The sequence below is a fragment of the Danio aesculapii genome, chromosome 20 (assembly GCF_903798145.1).
Source record: "Danio aesculapii chromosome 20, fDanAes4.1, whole genome shotgun sequence".
Taxonomy (NCBI): domain Eukaryota; kingdom Metazoa; phylum Chordata; class Actinopteri; order Cypriniformes; family Danionidae; genus Danio; species Danio aesculapii.
In genome coordinates, this window is record NC_079454.1 from 18190579 (window position 1) to 18204564 (window position 13986).

The 13986-nt window shown below is 38.3% G+C and overlaps 1 protein-coding gene across 1 annotated transcript in view; it reads right to left on the bottom strand.

The window, feature by feature from the left end:
• Positions 1-614: 614 nt before the first annotated feature.
• bcl11bb (BCL11 transcription factor B b) overlaps positions 615-13986 on the bottom strand; it is a 54980-nt gene continuing 41608 nt past the window's right edge. Inside the window, exon 3 of the mRNA XM_056480802.1 lies at positions 615-4977. Coding sequence (XP_056336777.1) covers positions 3023-4977 — 1955 coding nt within the window. The 3' untranslated portion in view covers positions 615-3022. The remainder of the gene's footprint in view (positions 4978-13986) is intronic.

A 13986-nucleotide genomic window follows, 5' to 3' on the forward strand; every position in this document is an offset into this window, starting at 1 on the left:
GTTTTATAGAAACTACCAGGCAGGTGTGTTGAAAGAAGTTGGAGCTAAACTATGCAGGACACCAGACCTCCAGGACCGAGTTTGGACTCCCCGACTTTAGAGGGAATCTTTTTGGGGTGAACTAACCCTAACACACATTCCATAACTGTAGCTTAAACTTGAAGGACGAACAAGATGACACAGGATGAATGAACTACGAGGCAATTGTTTGTTTACAATATCACTAGGTCAGGCTGCGTTTAGCGTATAGGTCTCCACATGAGTGGCTCATTCAGAAGGAAAATCTGTGACTGGCCATGTGTAAATGTTCTATGAAGAGTTTTTAAGTGCTTCCCCTCCCCAACATGAAACATTGTTGGAGCTACAAAAGACCCACCTGCCTCACAAAAGACAAGACGGGATGAGGCAAAGATGGGAGAGGTCAAGAGAGGTCAGACGAGATTTTGCACACTCCACACTCAGACTAAAGAGGAGGAAGGGCAGGTGCAGGGAAGATGGAGGTTTGACAAATTAGTGAAGTGTTTGGGGTCAAAGGTCGATGCAAATTAGCCCCGTTGGGCTTAACTCCCAAGTTTAAGTGGCTTATAATAGAACATAAGCAGACATGCCGATCGTTCTTTTTGTTTTCATTTTTATTGTATTTTTTACATCCTCCCGTGGATGGAATTACCAAAATTATGAACAGATATAGTGACAAAACATTTGAATAGACTCACAATTTCATAATGGACTGCAAAATATAAAGATTTTTTGTTTGTTTTTTTGCATCATTTCATAAAATGCCACTGAAATTACAAATACATTGAGTATTTAACAATGAACAAAACATACAACGGGCATATATCCATAGAAATGTACGGAAATACCTGCACCAAAAAATAGGGAGGGATGGGGAAAGAAACAAAGGGGGGAAAGGAGAAAACCCTGCTATGATATTCAATATTGTAGAAAAACAGAGGACAAAACGTTCGTCTCATTTAAAACACATATACAGAAGAGCTCAGTATCCTTATACTTCAACACTGTAAACATCATTTGTAGACAGTGTCATAGCTCTATTTTTATTCCAATTGTCCAGTTTATCCTCCACTGTCAAGAATTCTAAATCCATCTAAACAAATGAATAAAGAAATGGCTTTTCTCAATCAAATCTGTGCGTTATGAGGTTTCCTTGAAAATGAAGCACCCTTTACATTTCCCCAATAAATGGACAACCATCTTTTAATAATCCTTTAACTGTGTTTGGTTTGATTCCTCTAAATGAATTCAAATGAGTTCAGGTTTGTTCTGTTGTCTATCAAGAGTTTGCACTGCTTCAGAAGATAAAGGCTGAATATCAATTTGAGGCACGTTCGTGTTGTCTAGTTCTGTCTGTCTCCGAAAAGCCATTGCTAGCACTTAAATTCGTCTCGCTTTCTTGACTACAACACATTTCCTTCTGATTTTCTTTCAAGTTATGGCCACTTCCTGTCATTTACGCGAAGAGAGGTTTGCAAAGGATCTAAGTAGGTGATAAACTACACATCCATATTTAAAAATGATGCTCGTCCTTGTGCTGTACATTTATTTTTAACGCACTCTTTACATTTCAAGAGGGCAGCATGTGCAGCTTTAGCTTAACTTTTTTATTCAAGTCACAAATGTAAACTGTAAAAGCCACTGAATATAAATGGCAGAACGCTGTAAATAGTGAATATGCAAATGGAGAAGAGTGACGGAGGCTCGTGTAAATTTGAGCTGACGATGTATGAAAGGAGACAGGTGGAGGCGATTCAGTGTGTGGGAACAGAGGTCGTAATGAGGAAATGATTTAATCCCGGGATCCTTTAGAGGGCAGGCAGTCACCCAGGGCTTCCAGAGAGCCCCAACACAATTCAGTGATTGCAGTTTCAACAACGCACAGGATGGTGCATGGAATGCTACTGCAAACTATTGGCCTGTGTTTACGATTTCTTCAGGTGAGCACCTGTGTTTAATTTGGCGGCCATTTTGTCAGAATGAATTTATTTTATAAATGAACACAGTCCTTTGATAATTAATAGCGGTAATTTAATCCACTTTGAATTAGTCAAGACTGCACAATAAACAACCTAATATAATACTTATGAAAGTATTTGGCCATGTTTGCAAGGTTTGAAAACCACTTAAAGTAGATAAATGAGGGAAGAAGTGGAATGAATGCTAGTTTAAACGTAAACATTTTGATCTTTAAATCTAAAATATTGGCTATGAAAAATCTATTTTGGAAATAAAAGTCAGGAATGCAACACTGGTGGCCTCAACACTGTTTATATACAGGAAATTTTTTGTTGTGATTCGTATATATGAACTAGTTGGTGAACTTTCATTCAATCTAATTTCATTTCAAGTTATCAAAAGAAAATCTTTCAGATGCAGTCAAACTGCAGTCAGCTGCCTTAAAACATCCCTGGGTTTTTTGCCCCTTAAAATTGTTGAATATTTTATTGTCAAAGTGACATTCAGTGCTTTGTATCTATCTACTGAATATAAGCCATGATGAGTGTGGCCACTGACAGCAACAATAATGTGAAACATTTCTCTGATTTTTAGAAGTTGACCTCTTCTTTAGAAATTACCCATGTTTCCTTTGAGGAAACTAGTTTAGAACACAAAACTGGCTGAAAGCCAAAATCTCAGTATTTGTCATATCATCAGATGGGGTGTAGAAACATAATTTCAGGAAGAGAATGCATCAGAAACCCATCCATAATGTACCGGCACATGTCATGTGTCATTACAAATAATCCAATAAATACAGAAATTATTGCACAGTAGAAAGGCTCCATCAATTCCGAGTGGACTACTCCTCTGTTAGTTACTGGGATATGCGAGAAGGGTTTTTAGAACCGCAGACTAACATTTCCCTGTGTTCTTGTTTCTCAGGTGGCAGTTTTTCACACACACACACACACACACACACACAAAAAACACTCCAAAAAATATATAGTCAAGAAAAAGACTATCCAGCTAAACCCATAATGCAGTGCATCGCTAAGTGGTCTTAAGCTCTGTCAGCTTGTTCGAGTTTGACCTCACTGGTCAGCAAATGCTCACCATGCCACTTCTTCACGTGTTTTTCCAGGGTGCTGTAGACACTGAACGGCATGTGGCAAATATCGCAGCGATACACCTCTTTGCCAAACTGCCCATGGGTCTTCATGTGTCGAGTAAGCTTGCTGCTCTGGGCACAAGCGTAGCTGCACAGGTCACACTTGTAAGGCCTCTCACCTGTGTGGCTGCGCCGATGCACGGTCAGATTGCTGCAGTTCTTGAACACCTTGCCACAGTACTCACAGGTGTCACTCCGTCGACTCTCCTTGGAGCTAGGTGGCCTTCCTGGCCCAGGACCCCGCAAATGGAGGTGAGGTGTACTGCTGTCACTGCGCCCTGACATACCACCACCCTCAAGAATTTCCCCTGGAGGGGTGGAGAATCGCAGGCTTCCTGTTTCAGATGAAGAGTGCTCAGAAGGAGTGCCAAAAGGTGATTGCCTAGAGTCATTAAAGCCCAGGAAGGGCTCCCTTATGAAGTGACGAGATGCAGCATAGCCAGCAAGCAACTGAGAATACACATTTTCAGGGGATATAATGGGCACCTGCGGCAGCTCGACATCCTTCTCCACCTTGATCCTCTTGGCGGAAGATCCAGAGAGGCTGGAGCTGGAAATGGGCATTGGCTTACGATGGAACATTGCAGAGATGGAATCCTCTGGGCCACAGCCTCTGCCATTCACCATGGGCTGTCTGTCCCTGTCAATCTCCCTTGCTTGTGAATCTCTGTCCATCCCCTCACATGGTCTGCTGCCTGGTGGCAGTCTCAAGTGATTGTCGAGGTTGTTGTATTGGCTTTCTGTCACTCTATCAGTGGCTAGAGGCTTCTCCTCTGGAGTGGTTCTTGGACCATTCTCTCTGTTTCTGCTCAACTCCGAGTCCATACTTAGGTTGGACTCAGGCCTGCTCCCATTTTGCTGTTCTTCCTCTTCTTCCTCCTCCTCCTCTTCCTCTTCTTCATCTTCTTCCTCCTCATTATCGATTCCCTCCCTTATGCCATTATCCTCACAGCTCTTAAGCCCCTCTCCTGCTGAATCTTGCCCTCCCTGCTCAGGTGAACTCCCCATAGAGCCTGATTTGTGCATGTGCGTCTTCATGTGGCGCTTTAGCTTGCTTGCCTGCGAACATGCATGGTCACAGAGATGGCACTTATAAGGTCTTTCGCCAGTGTGGCTACGTCTATGCACAATCAAGTTGCTTTGGAACTTGAAAGTCTTGCCACAGAATTCACAGGACTTGGCTTTGCCGACCTGATTTAGGGGGGATGAAGAATTTCCCCTTGATGGAATTGATGGTGGCTGTGAGGGTGTGGGTAGGAATGGTAGAGCTTTGGAGCCATGCTGGAAGAGAGTGGGGCTGAGAAGTCGATGCATGGGGGGTACCCGGTTGGGTGAAAGCGGCGGAGTTGGACCACCATTGTTGTTGTTTCCCGCCAATTCACGAAGACGCTGCGAAAAGCCCATGGATGGTTCATGGATGCCCATTGGTGTCATTCTCATCACCCGCTCAAAAGCACTTGGATGTTGGGACAGAAGACCCATCTCCTCTGGGCCAAGGCGTTCTAGGGGATGGCGTGGTGGGGGAGGGCTTACAAAGGGTGGTGTAGATGGCAAGCGGGTCTCAATGTATCCATGTGGTGGTTCTCGTAGCAGTGGGGCACCCATACGCAACAGCTGGAAAGGGTTGCTGCCGTCACCCAGAAAGCTGGCAAGTGGGGAACGGGGCAAGGCATCAGCCCCCAGTGGTGGAGGAAGAGCCATGCGAGGAGTAAGAGAGCAGCTTGTGGGGTGGGTGTCCAGGTAGATGCGTATCCCATGGGTGTTCTGTGCATGCTGCAGCAGAAACCACGCACTCGTAAAGGGCTGCTTACAAGTGGTGCAGATGTAACTGGAGGGCTCATCTTTTCCTGAAAGACACAAAACAAGTTGATGGAATTAATATACATACATATATAAGCTATTAACTCTCTGATTTGATGCTAGCTGAGTTTTGACTTTAATAGCTTTCCATGTCATTTGAGCATCTGTTTGTTCTCAGTGATGACTCTGAATGTAATCAAAGCTAAGAGTCTTCTATGGAGAGGTTCATGGATCATTTCTGTTTAAAAATTAAACAGGCAACATGTGAAAGACATCTCATTGCACTGCGGCGACAGCCATTTTAAAAGATTGAATGAAAATTACATCACCCTAAGAGGGGAGACAAGAGCTCTCTGATAGCCTAGCGGGTTATCTACTGTGTGGCAGGGCCGGCTGCTCTCTAAAGCTGTGTCAAAGAGGATCTGCCTGTAAGTGACTCACCCCAGAATCACACTAGTCACACTAGGGGGTTAGTGAGAGCAGGGAAGCTCCCCGAGGGCTGGAGCCTAATGCAGATGGCAGGTATCGCCCACAGGCCACAACTCATTGTGCTAATGCTAATGTCAGCCAGACGTTAATATAGAACTACTCATTCAACACCCTACCACCCCCCACCTTTCGCTATTTCCATATGGAGATAATTCTGTGGCAAAAGAAAGAGAAAGAGAGGATTAAGAAAGAAAGAGAATGAAAGGGAATTATGTTGACAGGTCCATACGCTTGACATAGTCAGGGGCACAGTTGGCACCCTTACACTAATATTTGTTTGATATAAAATTTTAATAAATGCATTACTATTGAGTCCTGCATATTGACCATGCTAAATTTGTAAGCTAGTGGCAATTGAGTCACTATGAAGTGACCATGACTGAAATTCGAAACATTTTACCAGGAGTTTGAGCTGCTGTTAAAAGAAAAATCATTCCATATATCTGTACAGAAACATATTTATTTTTCAGTTATTTTAACAAATTGCGCTAGAAGGGACTTCTGAGTGTTAAAGTGTGTTACTAGATAATTGTCAAGATCATCATATTTCAGATACTGGAAGAGTAAATGGTTCTGTATGACCACAGCCTGTGTTTGGATTGGCTAGCTGTTAAATGGACACCTGGCAGGAGGGATTCTGAATGCTAAGAGAGTAACAGAGGGGACACAAGAAAAGAGGTAATGGAGATTAGATGCTAAAATACACACAGGCTGTTCATATTCATTTTCAAGCCCTGGACAGCAGCCCAAGTCTGGATAAAATCAACAATGGACATATTCTGCGCCCAAAAGAAGCCTTATTAACAAGCCATATTCCACCGATGGACGTACAGGACGTCAGATAGACATAAAGAGTGCAATTTGTGCAAGCAGGAATATATGCATTCGCGATTGTGCACTCACGCTCTTAGCCCCAACATAACTGTGTGCTTGAGCTCTTGCAATTTGCATCCTATCACATCATACAAAAAACACCATATGTTACTAAGGGACCGTGTCAGCTAACAGACAGGCAGACTTAATGACGACTAAAGACAAATTTCATCAACTTTCCAAACAAGCCAGAACGAGGGAGAGAAACCCATAGTGAATAAGTTAGGATATGCTAATGACCCATCAGAGATCCATGTCTTGTGACAGCAGCTTGTGTGGCATGATGGTGTGAAATTACCCATCAGGCTCCTCAGGAACACAAATCTCCATCTGATCATGGTCCATTGGGTCCTACTCTCTATGTGTGTGTGCTACACCACAGAGGCCTGGGAGGGCCATGTCACAGCAAAGTGCTCCAGCCAATAAAAATGCTCATTACAGAATCATCGCTGTTCGCTCTGTGATTCAATTTGCAGTAATTACCGTGGTCCGCGTCCATGAAACCGTTCGCTGCGGGCCGCAGAGGTCAACTGCCAGTTAACAGAGTGTCTTTTCTCCTCTCAATGTATTCAATTGCAAGAGCCTAATAGCCTAATTTTCTTCCCTCTTGCACTTCAATAAATATTGCAGGGATTACAGGTTAAACAGCTAAATTGAGTTGTGGCTGTTATATTACAGAGCTGGCTGGTAGCACGCAAGGCGCTAACAAGTCTGAGGTAGCATTCTCATCGTGTTAAGCATGTCTATGTGCACGTCTTCTGTGTGTGTGTACAGGATATGTGATTAATGACACACGAGCATGTGTACGCAGAGGGGGTCTTACACTAAACTTATCCACTCTCTTGGGTTTAGTATTACAAAACCTCACGGCCAATTAGCCCATCCTCAGGGACCTTCAACCTGGGTTTAGATTTGTTGATTTCAACATTTTGTGGCAATTAATTTCCCTTTAAGAGCATGAATGCAGTGACAGAAAAGTGAGGAGGAGGGGCTGGAGGGTGTTTTTTAATTATCTGCGAACAAATCTGGCAGACTCACGAGCGCTTCTGTTTCACATGGGAAACGACATTAGCGTTAGCTACCGCTGTCTCCGGCATTACCAGAGCACCAACCAATCACTTACTGAGGCTGGACTAATGGAATAGCCCTGTGATGATGTGCGAATACGTGAAACTCGCTTGATGTTGTCACAATGCTAAGTGTGTGTGTGTGCGTGTATCTGTGTGCGTGTGTGTGTGTGTGTGTGTGTGTGCGTGCGTGCGTGCGTGCGTGCGTGCGTGTGTGTGTGTGTGTGTGATATAATGTGTAGCTCGTTTGGTAATGTCACAACACTAGGACATACAAGCATATGCGAATGTGTGAAACTGGTTTGATGATGCCACAATGCAAATGTGTGAATCTCCTTTCATGATGTCACAATACAAAGATTTAAAAAAGTGCAAATGCATGCAAATGTTTTGGGGGTCACATCGCAAATATGTGCATGTGTGAATGAATCGCAGTGTGCCAAAATTGTCAAAATTAATGATATACCATGATGCAAGTTATTATGAGCATGTACAAATGCATGAAAAAACCAAGAGCATCTACAGTTAATAAAAAAATTATCCCTACTGTAAAATAGATTTTTTAAAAACATTTCCCAAGCGCTGTTTAATGGAGCGATTTTTAAACACAATAGTTTTAATAACTCATTTCTAATAACTAATTTCTTTTGTCTTTGACATGATGAAAGTACATTATATTGAACTAGTTATTTTGCAAGCGCTTCATGTGCCATTTAAAAGCTTAGCTAGATTAATTAGGTTAACTGGTGTTTATTAAGAATGCTATTGGACAACAGTGGTGTTCTTTAGCCAATCAAAAAAACAATTATTTCTTAACAGAGCTATTAATATTGACATTAAACTTTTTTAGCAAACTAAGCTTTTAATAGCCAAAATAAAATAAATAATTATTTAAAACAAACTTAAAACAAAGTTTTTCTTAATTATTATTAAACCTGCATGTTTGCACATATGTACAGTACACAGAATGTACATTTGCACAACTGCAGTCTCATTTTCTTTGTGCACTTCATTTTTCATTCATGTGATCGCCAACAATGTTCAACAAATCTGCACACACATTTGATGCCTGTTTATAATCACATGCATCTACAGAGTTGTGCAAGTGTATGCATTTTTGTCTCAGTGGCAAGTGTAGAGATGTGTGTTAATGTGTATACTCACTTGATAATTTCCAGACTTATTGGCAGTCTTGGGTTAGTTACTTAATTACTACACTCTAAAAACATTGGGTAAAATATAGATAAACCCAACATTGGGTTGTTTTTTTCCAAATAAATTTAATTTATAGTTTTTTTTTTTTACAACAAATAGTTGTGTTTGTCCTTATTTGACACAAAATTGGGTTAAAACAGCCCAGCATTTTTTATAAATTAAATTTGTAATTACTTTGAAAAGTAATTGAACTAGTCAATAATTGATTTAAGTAAAATCTTAATAAATCTCAAAGTATACACAATAGAAATTAAACTTTTATTTATTTCAGTGTTAGTAAAACAGGGCCTTTTTAGCTTTATTTTTATTATTTTAAAAACACATATGTTTAAAAAAAATACAAATCTACAAATTGCCTTTAAAGTTGTCCAAATCCTTAGTAATGCGTATTACTAAACAAAAATACAATTTTGATCACTTTAGAGTAGAAAATTTACTAAATATCTTCATGGAACTTGATCGTCTTGACATAAAATGGTAATTGATCGTTTTGACTATTTTTGGCTATACCTACACATATAACCATGGTTTTGTGCTCTAGGGTCATACATTGCCATTGATTTCTGACTCAGTTGAGTTTCATCTAAAAAAGTCTAATTATTATCATATCATACATTCACATTCACACACTAGAAGGAGCTCAATTTTATTCACACAATTACTAAAAACCATCATGCTAACACATACGAAACTAAAGCAATGCAATGAACATCAAATGTACATAACTGATGAGAAAAACTAAAAAGGAGATAAAAAGGATAAAAATGAAGTGTCATGCAGGGAATTTTGGGTAAGTCTATTTATAGACATTAACCATATATATTAAGCAAACTTACTGTTAATTATGTTACAAATTTTAACTGTAAAAATTACAGTGCTTACTTTGACAGCATATAAGTAATTTAATTACAGTAATTTAGATATTTTGTAACTAATTAAAGCTAGTAATTTGATGATGACACAATTCTAAAATAGCAATGCACCAACACATACAACTCGCCCTGGCACTCATATCTCTTTACCATTTTATTATTTCTTTTACAGTTAAAATGGTCGTTTATTATCTCTTTTTAGCATTTTTTAACTTTAAAATCCCACTGTTAAAAGTAATTTTGTGGCCTTGTAGAATTCAAAAAATTTAATATGTACACTTTATTTAATAAAATTTATTTCCTGTTTATGGGGCCTTTTTTGCTTTGAAATTACTTTAACATGTCTGTAATACAATTAAATAAATTGTACTATAATTTATACTTTTAATAAGAATTTAGCTATTATTTTTGAATAATTTCAATAAGAGAAAATATTATTTAAATCCAACTTGATGAAAATGAGCATTTTCAAATTCACAATCATTGTCTTGTAATTTATTTAAAGAAACAAGTTACTTTGTAACAAATTACACCCAGTTATGCAGCATGCACCAACATATAAACATTCAGCTCGCCCTGCCACTCTCTTATGCCTTTTAGAGTTTAGCAGTTGTTTTACCATTAAAATCACTGCCATTTTACAGTACTTACTTTACTTTTAAAAGTAGTTTAATTTCAGTACACAGTAAAAAATGCAGAGTTTCACTCAATTCATTCATATTGTCCCAACACAAATCAATTAGGTTAACAAATTGAAGTGGACTGAACGTAAAACATTTAAGTTGTCCTGAAAAAATATCAAGAATTGTGTTGTTTCTGGTCATTTTAAATAAGTATTTTGAACAAGAAGCAAAATAATTGTTTGGGGGTTTTTTTGAGTGCAGCTAGCTACTTTGTAACTAATTACACAAGATAATACAATGATGCCACAATTCTAAAATAGCAATGCACCAACATACATGCACACAACTCAAATCCCAAATCTCTTACCATTTCAGCAGTTTTTTACCATTAAAATCACTGCTTACTTTTTCATCAGGTAAGTATTTTAATTACATTAACTAGCTACTTTGTAACTAATTACACCTGGTAATACGATAATGCCACAATTCTAAAATAGCAATGCACCAACATATGCACACACATTTCGCCCTGGCACTCTCATATCTCTGCCCCTCTGCCCTGCTGCATTCCTAGCTGTCGAAAGAAAGCCACAGCAGCGGATTTGCATAGAGAACAAAGGACGAGGTGATGCCATAGGGACGACGACACGCCTTCGCTCCCCTCCGGACCCTCCCTCCTCCCAAACGTCCCCTCAGTGCACCTGTCACAAGCCTGGCTGACACCTCGCACCGCAGTCGCGCAGGCCTTCATTAGCATGCCTGTGATCTGGGGCTCCCAGGGGCTTGTGGGGCCTCACCTCGCATCACTGATGTCTTGTTTGTGATGATCGTGGCTAATCAGTGGGCCAGACCACTATGCTAATGAGGAACACAGAGGTGTAGTGCAACACTGCTGTCGGTGCCACCAACACACTCTAGGGGATCCGGGATGTGATTTGGATGCGAGCGCTCATGTTTGTGGGGAAACTAAACAATGCCTATGCATTGCTGTGAGAAACGTACTGTGGAATATGTTATATTAGGGAAAGAACAAATAAATCAAAAACTTTTGACATTTTGTTGTTTCTATGAAGTCTAAAAAGTTATCTGTGCCTCAAGTGGACACAAATGGATCTGCACAAATAATGACTGCTTACAGGTTTTTCAAACAAAAAGGCGAAAATGTACTTGATTTATTCTTTCTTAGCATCTCGAACAAACAAATAAACAAAGTATTGTTGTTTCTGTAAAGTTAATTGGTTAGGTTTTCAGTAGTGAAACAAATGAAACTGCAAAAATAATGACTGTTTCTGACAGGTTTTTTTCTAACAAAAAGGAAAGTACTAAAGGATACTTTATTTTCTATGAATAAACAAGCAAGCAAATCAATAAATTTAACAAAACCATTTGAAGTATTGTTGTTTTTATGAAGTCAATTAAATGTTTTCAAAGCCTCTAGTGGAAATGAACGGAACTGAAGAAATAATGACTGTTTCCCGACAGGTTTTTCAAACAGAAAAGGAAAGTACTAAAGGATACTTTATTTTCTATAAATAAACAAGCAAGCAAATAAATAAATAAAAAAACATTTGAAGTATTGTTGTTTTTATGAAGTCAATAAAAAAAATTTTCAGAGCCTCTAGTGGAAACAAATGGAACTGAAGCAATTATGACTGTTTTCCAACAGGTTTTTCAAACAGAAAGGAAAGGTACTAAAGGATACTTAATTTTCTATGAATAAACAAGCAAGCAAATAAATAAATTTAACAAAAAACATTTTGAAGTATTGTTGTTTTTATTAAGTCAATTAAATTTGTTTTCTGAGCCTCTAGTGGACACAAATGAAACTGCAATAATAATGACTGCTTTCTGACAGGTTTTTCAAACAAAAAGGGAAAGTTTTAAATGATACTTTATTTTCTAAGAATAAACAAACAACCAAGCAAAAAAATACATTTAAAAAACATTTGAAGTATTGTTGGTAACAAATGCAACTGCAATAATAAAGTACTGTGGAATACTTTATTTTCTATGATTAAAAAAAACAAATAAATAAGTAAATAAATAAATTAATTAAACATTTAAAGTTGATTTAGGTCATCTATACAATTTCTCTCCATAGTAGTACCAATTGGAAATGCAAAATTAATGACATTTTATTAACATCTTTTGAAAATGTCTATGAATTGCTATATGATAAGTGCTGAGCAATGCAACAATACTATTTTAAGTATAACAGATTACTTGAATTCAGCTAAAGTAAGCCAATGATTTGCCTATAATAGTAGCAAAATGAATTACTAAATCAATAACTACATACAGTAACATCTAGTATATGCAAGTACTGTTGTTAGAAATGTTATTTTATTTAAAATAATAATAATAAATAAAATAAAAAATAAAATACTATGATTCTTTGAAGTAACTTTAGGATAATTGTGCTATTTCTGTTGCTTCTAATAATACCAAATGGAACTGTAAAAAATAAGGACTGTGGTCCCAATCATCCCTACTTCCATTAGTTGAGTCGTTGTTATTTACAACTGGTTGGAATGATTTAGTCACCATTATTTCTTTACACTCTCAAACAATAATGAGTTGTTTTAACACAACATTGGGTCAAATAAGATATAAAAAAATCTATCTGTTGGGTTGAAAAGTGTCATTTGCATTTAATTGAAAAAAAAAATCCAATGCTGGGTTTATCCATATCTTCCCTAAAGTTGGGATAAAACAACCCATCATTTTATTTAAGGTGTGTAGCATTTTATAGAATGCAGACTGTGCCAAGGCAAGCATGTTTTGATAATGTTTACTTTTAGTTGACATGTTAAGATTTAAGAATTTGAGCACTTGACATACTTCACGTTTAATTTTTACGCATTTCTGTCTGTCTGGATTCCTCTCAGTCCTTCTGATAGCAGCGACTGTACACTGATTGAGCTGTACGCCGTAACAAGCCATTGTGTTGTCTTTGATAAATGATTATGACAATGAAATAAATGATTTTGGCAGGAAGATGATGAGTGGAAAGCCAGACCACATGCTGGGGCCAAAACCACCATACCAGGTTCCTCAGCAGAGCTGATGTTTTCATGCTAAATTCCAGATCCTGCAGTGTAGTGTGTGTGTGTGTGTGTGTGTGTGTGTGTGTGTGTGTGTGTGTGTGTGTGTGTGTGTGTGTGTGTGTGTGCGTGTGCGTGTGTGTGTGCGTGTGTGTGTGCGTGTGTGTGTGCGTGTGTGTGCATCCTCTTTGATGTGTGCTGCTTGTGGGAAACAAACTCCAAAAAATATTAATTGATATTTTGGTCTTGTTTTCCTAACAATACCTAAATATTCTAAAATTACTAGGGAATAAAATTTATTAAAATTAAAATTAAAATTAAAATTAATTTAATTTAATTTAATCATTCATTTTTTTTTTTTCATTTTTTTAATCATCCAACTTATCCAGCACGTGCTTTACACAGCTGAAGCCCTTCTAGCCGCAACCCATCTCTGGGAAACATCCATACACACTCATTAACAATTCTCAGTTCACCTATACCGCAGGTCTTTGGACTGTGGCGGAAACCGGAGCACCCGGAGGAAACCTACGCAGGGAGAACATGCAAACTCCACACAGAAATGCCAACTGACCAAGCCGAGGCTCGAACCAGGGACCTTCTTGCTGTGAGGCAACAGCACTACCTACTGCGCCACCCTTTATTATTTTATTTAATTTAATTTTATTTTATTTTATTCCCAATTAATTTTAGAATATTTAGGTTGTTAGGAAAACAAGACCAAAATATCAATTAATATTTTTTAGGAGTTTGTTTCCCACAAGCAGCACACACCTTTTAAAAATCCATGCCGAACATAAATGAGCTGCATAAGAATAAAAAAATTGGCCAATATTTTATTTTATTTTTTAATTAATTAATTTTTTTTTTCCT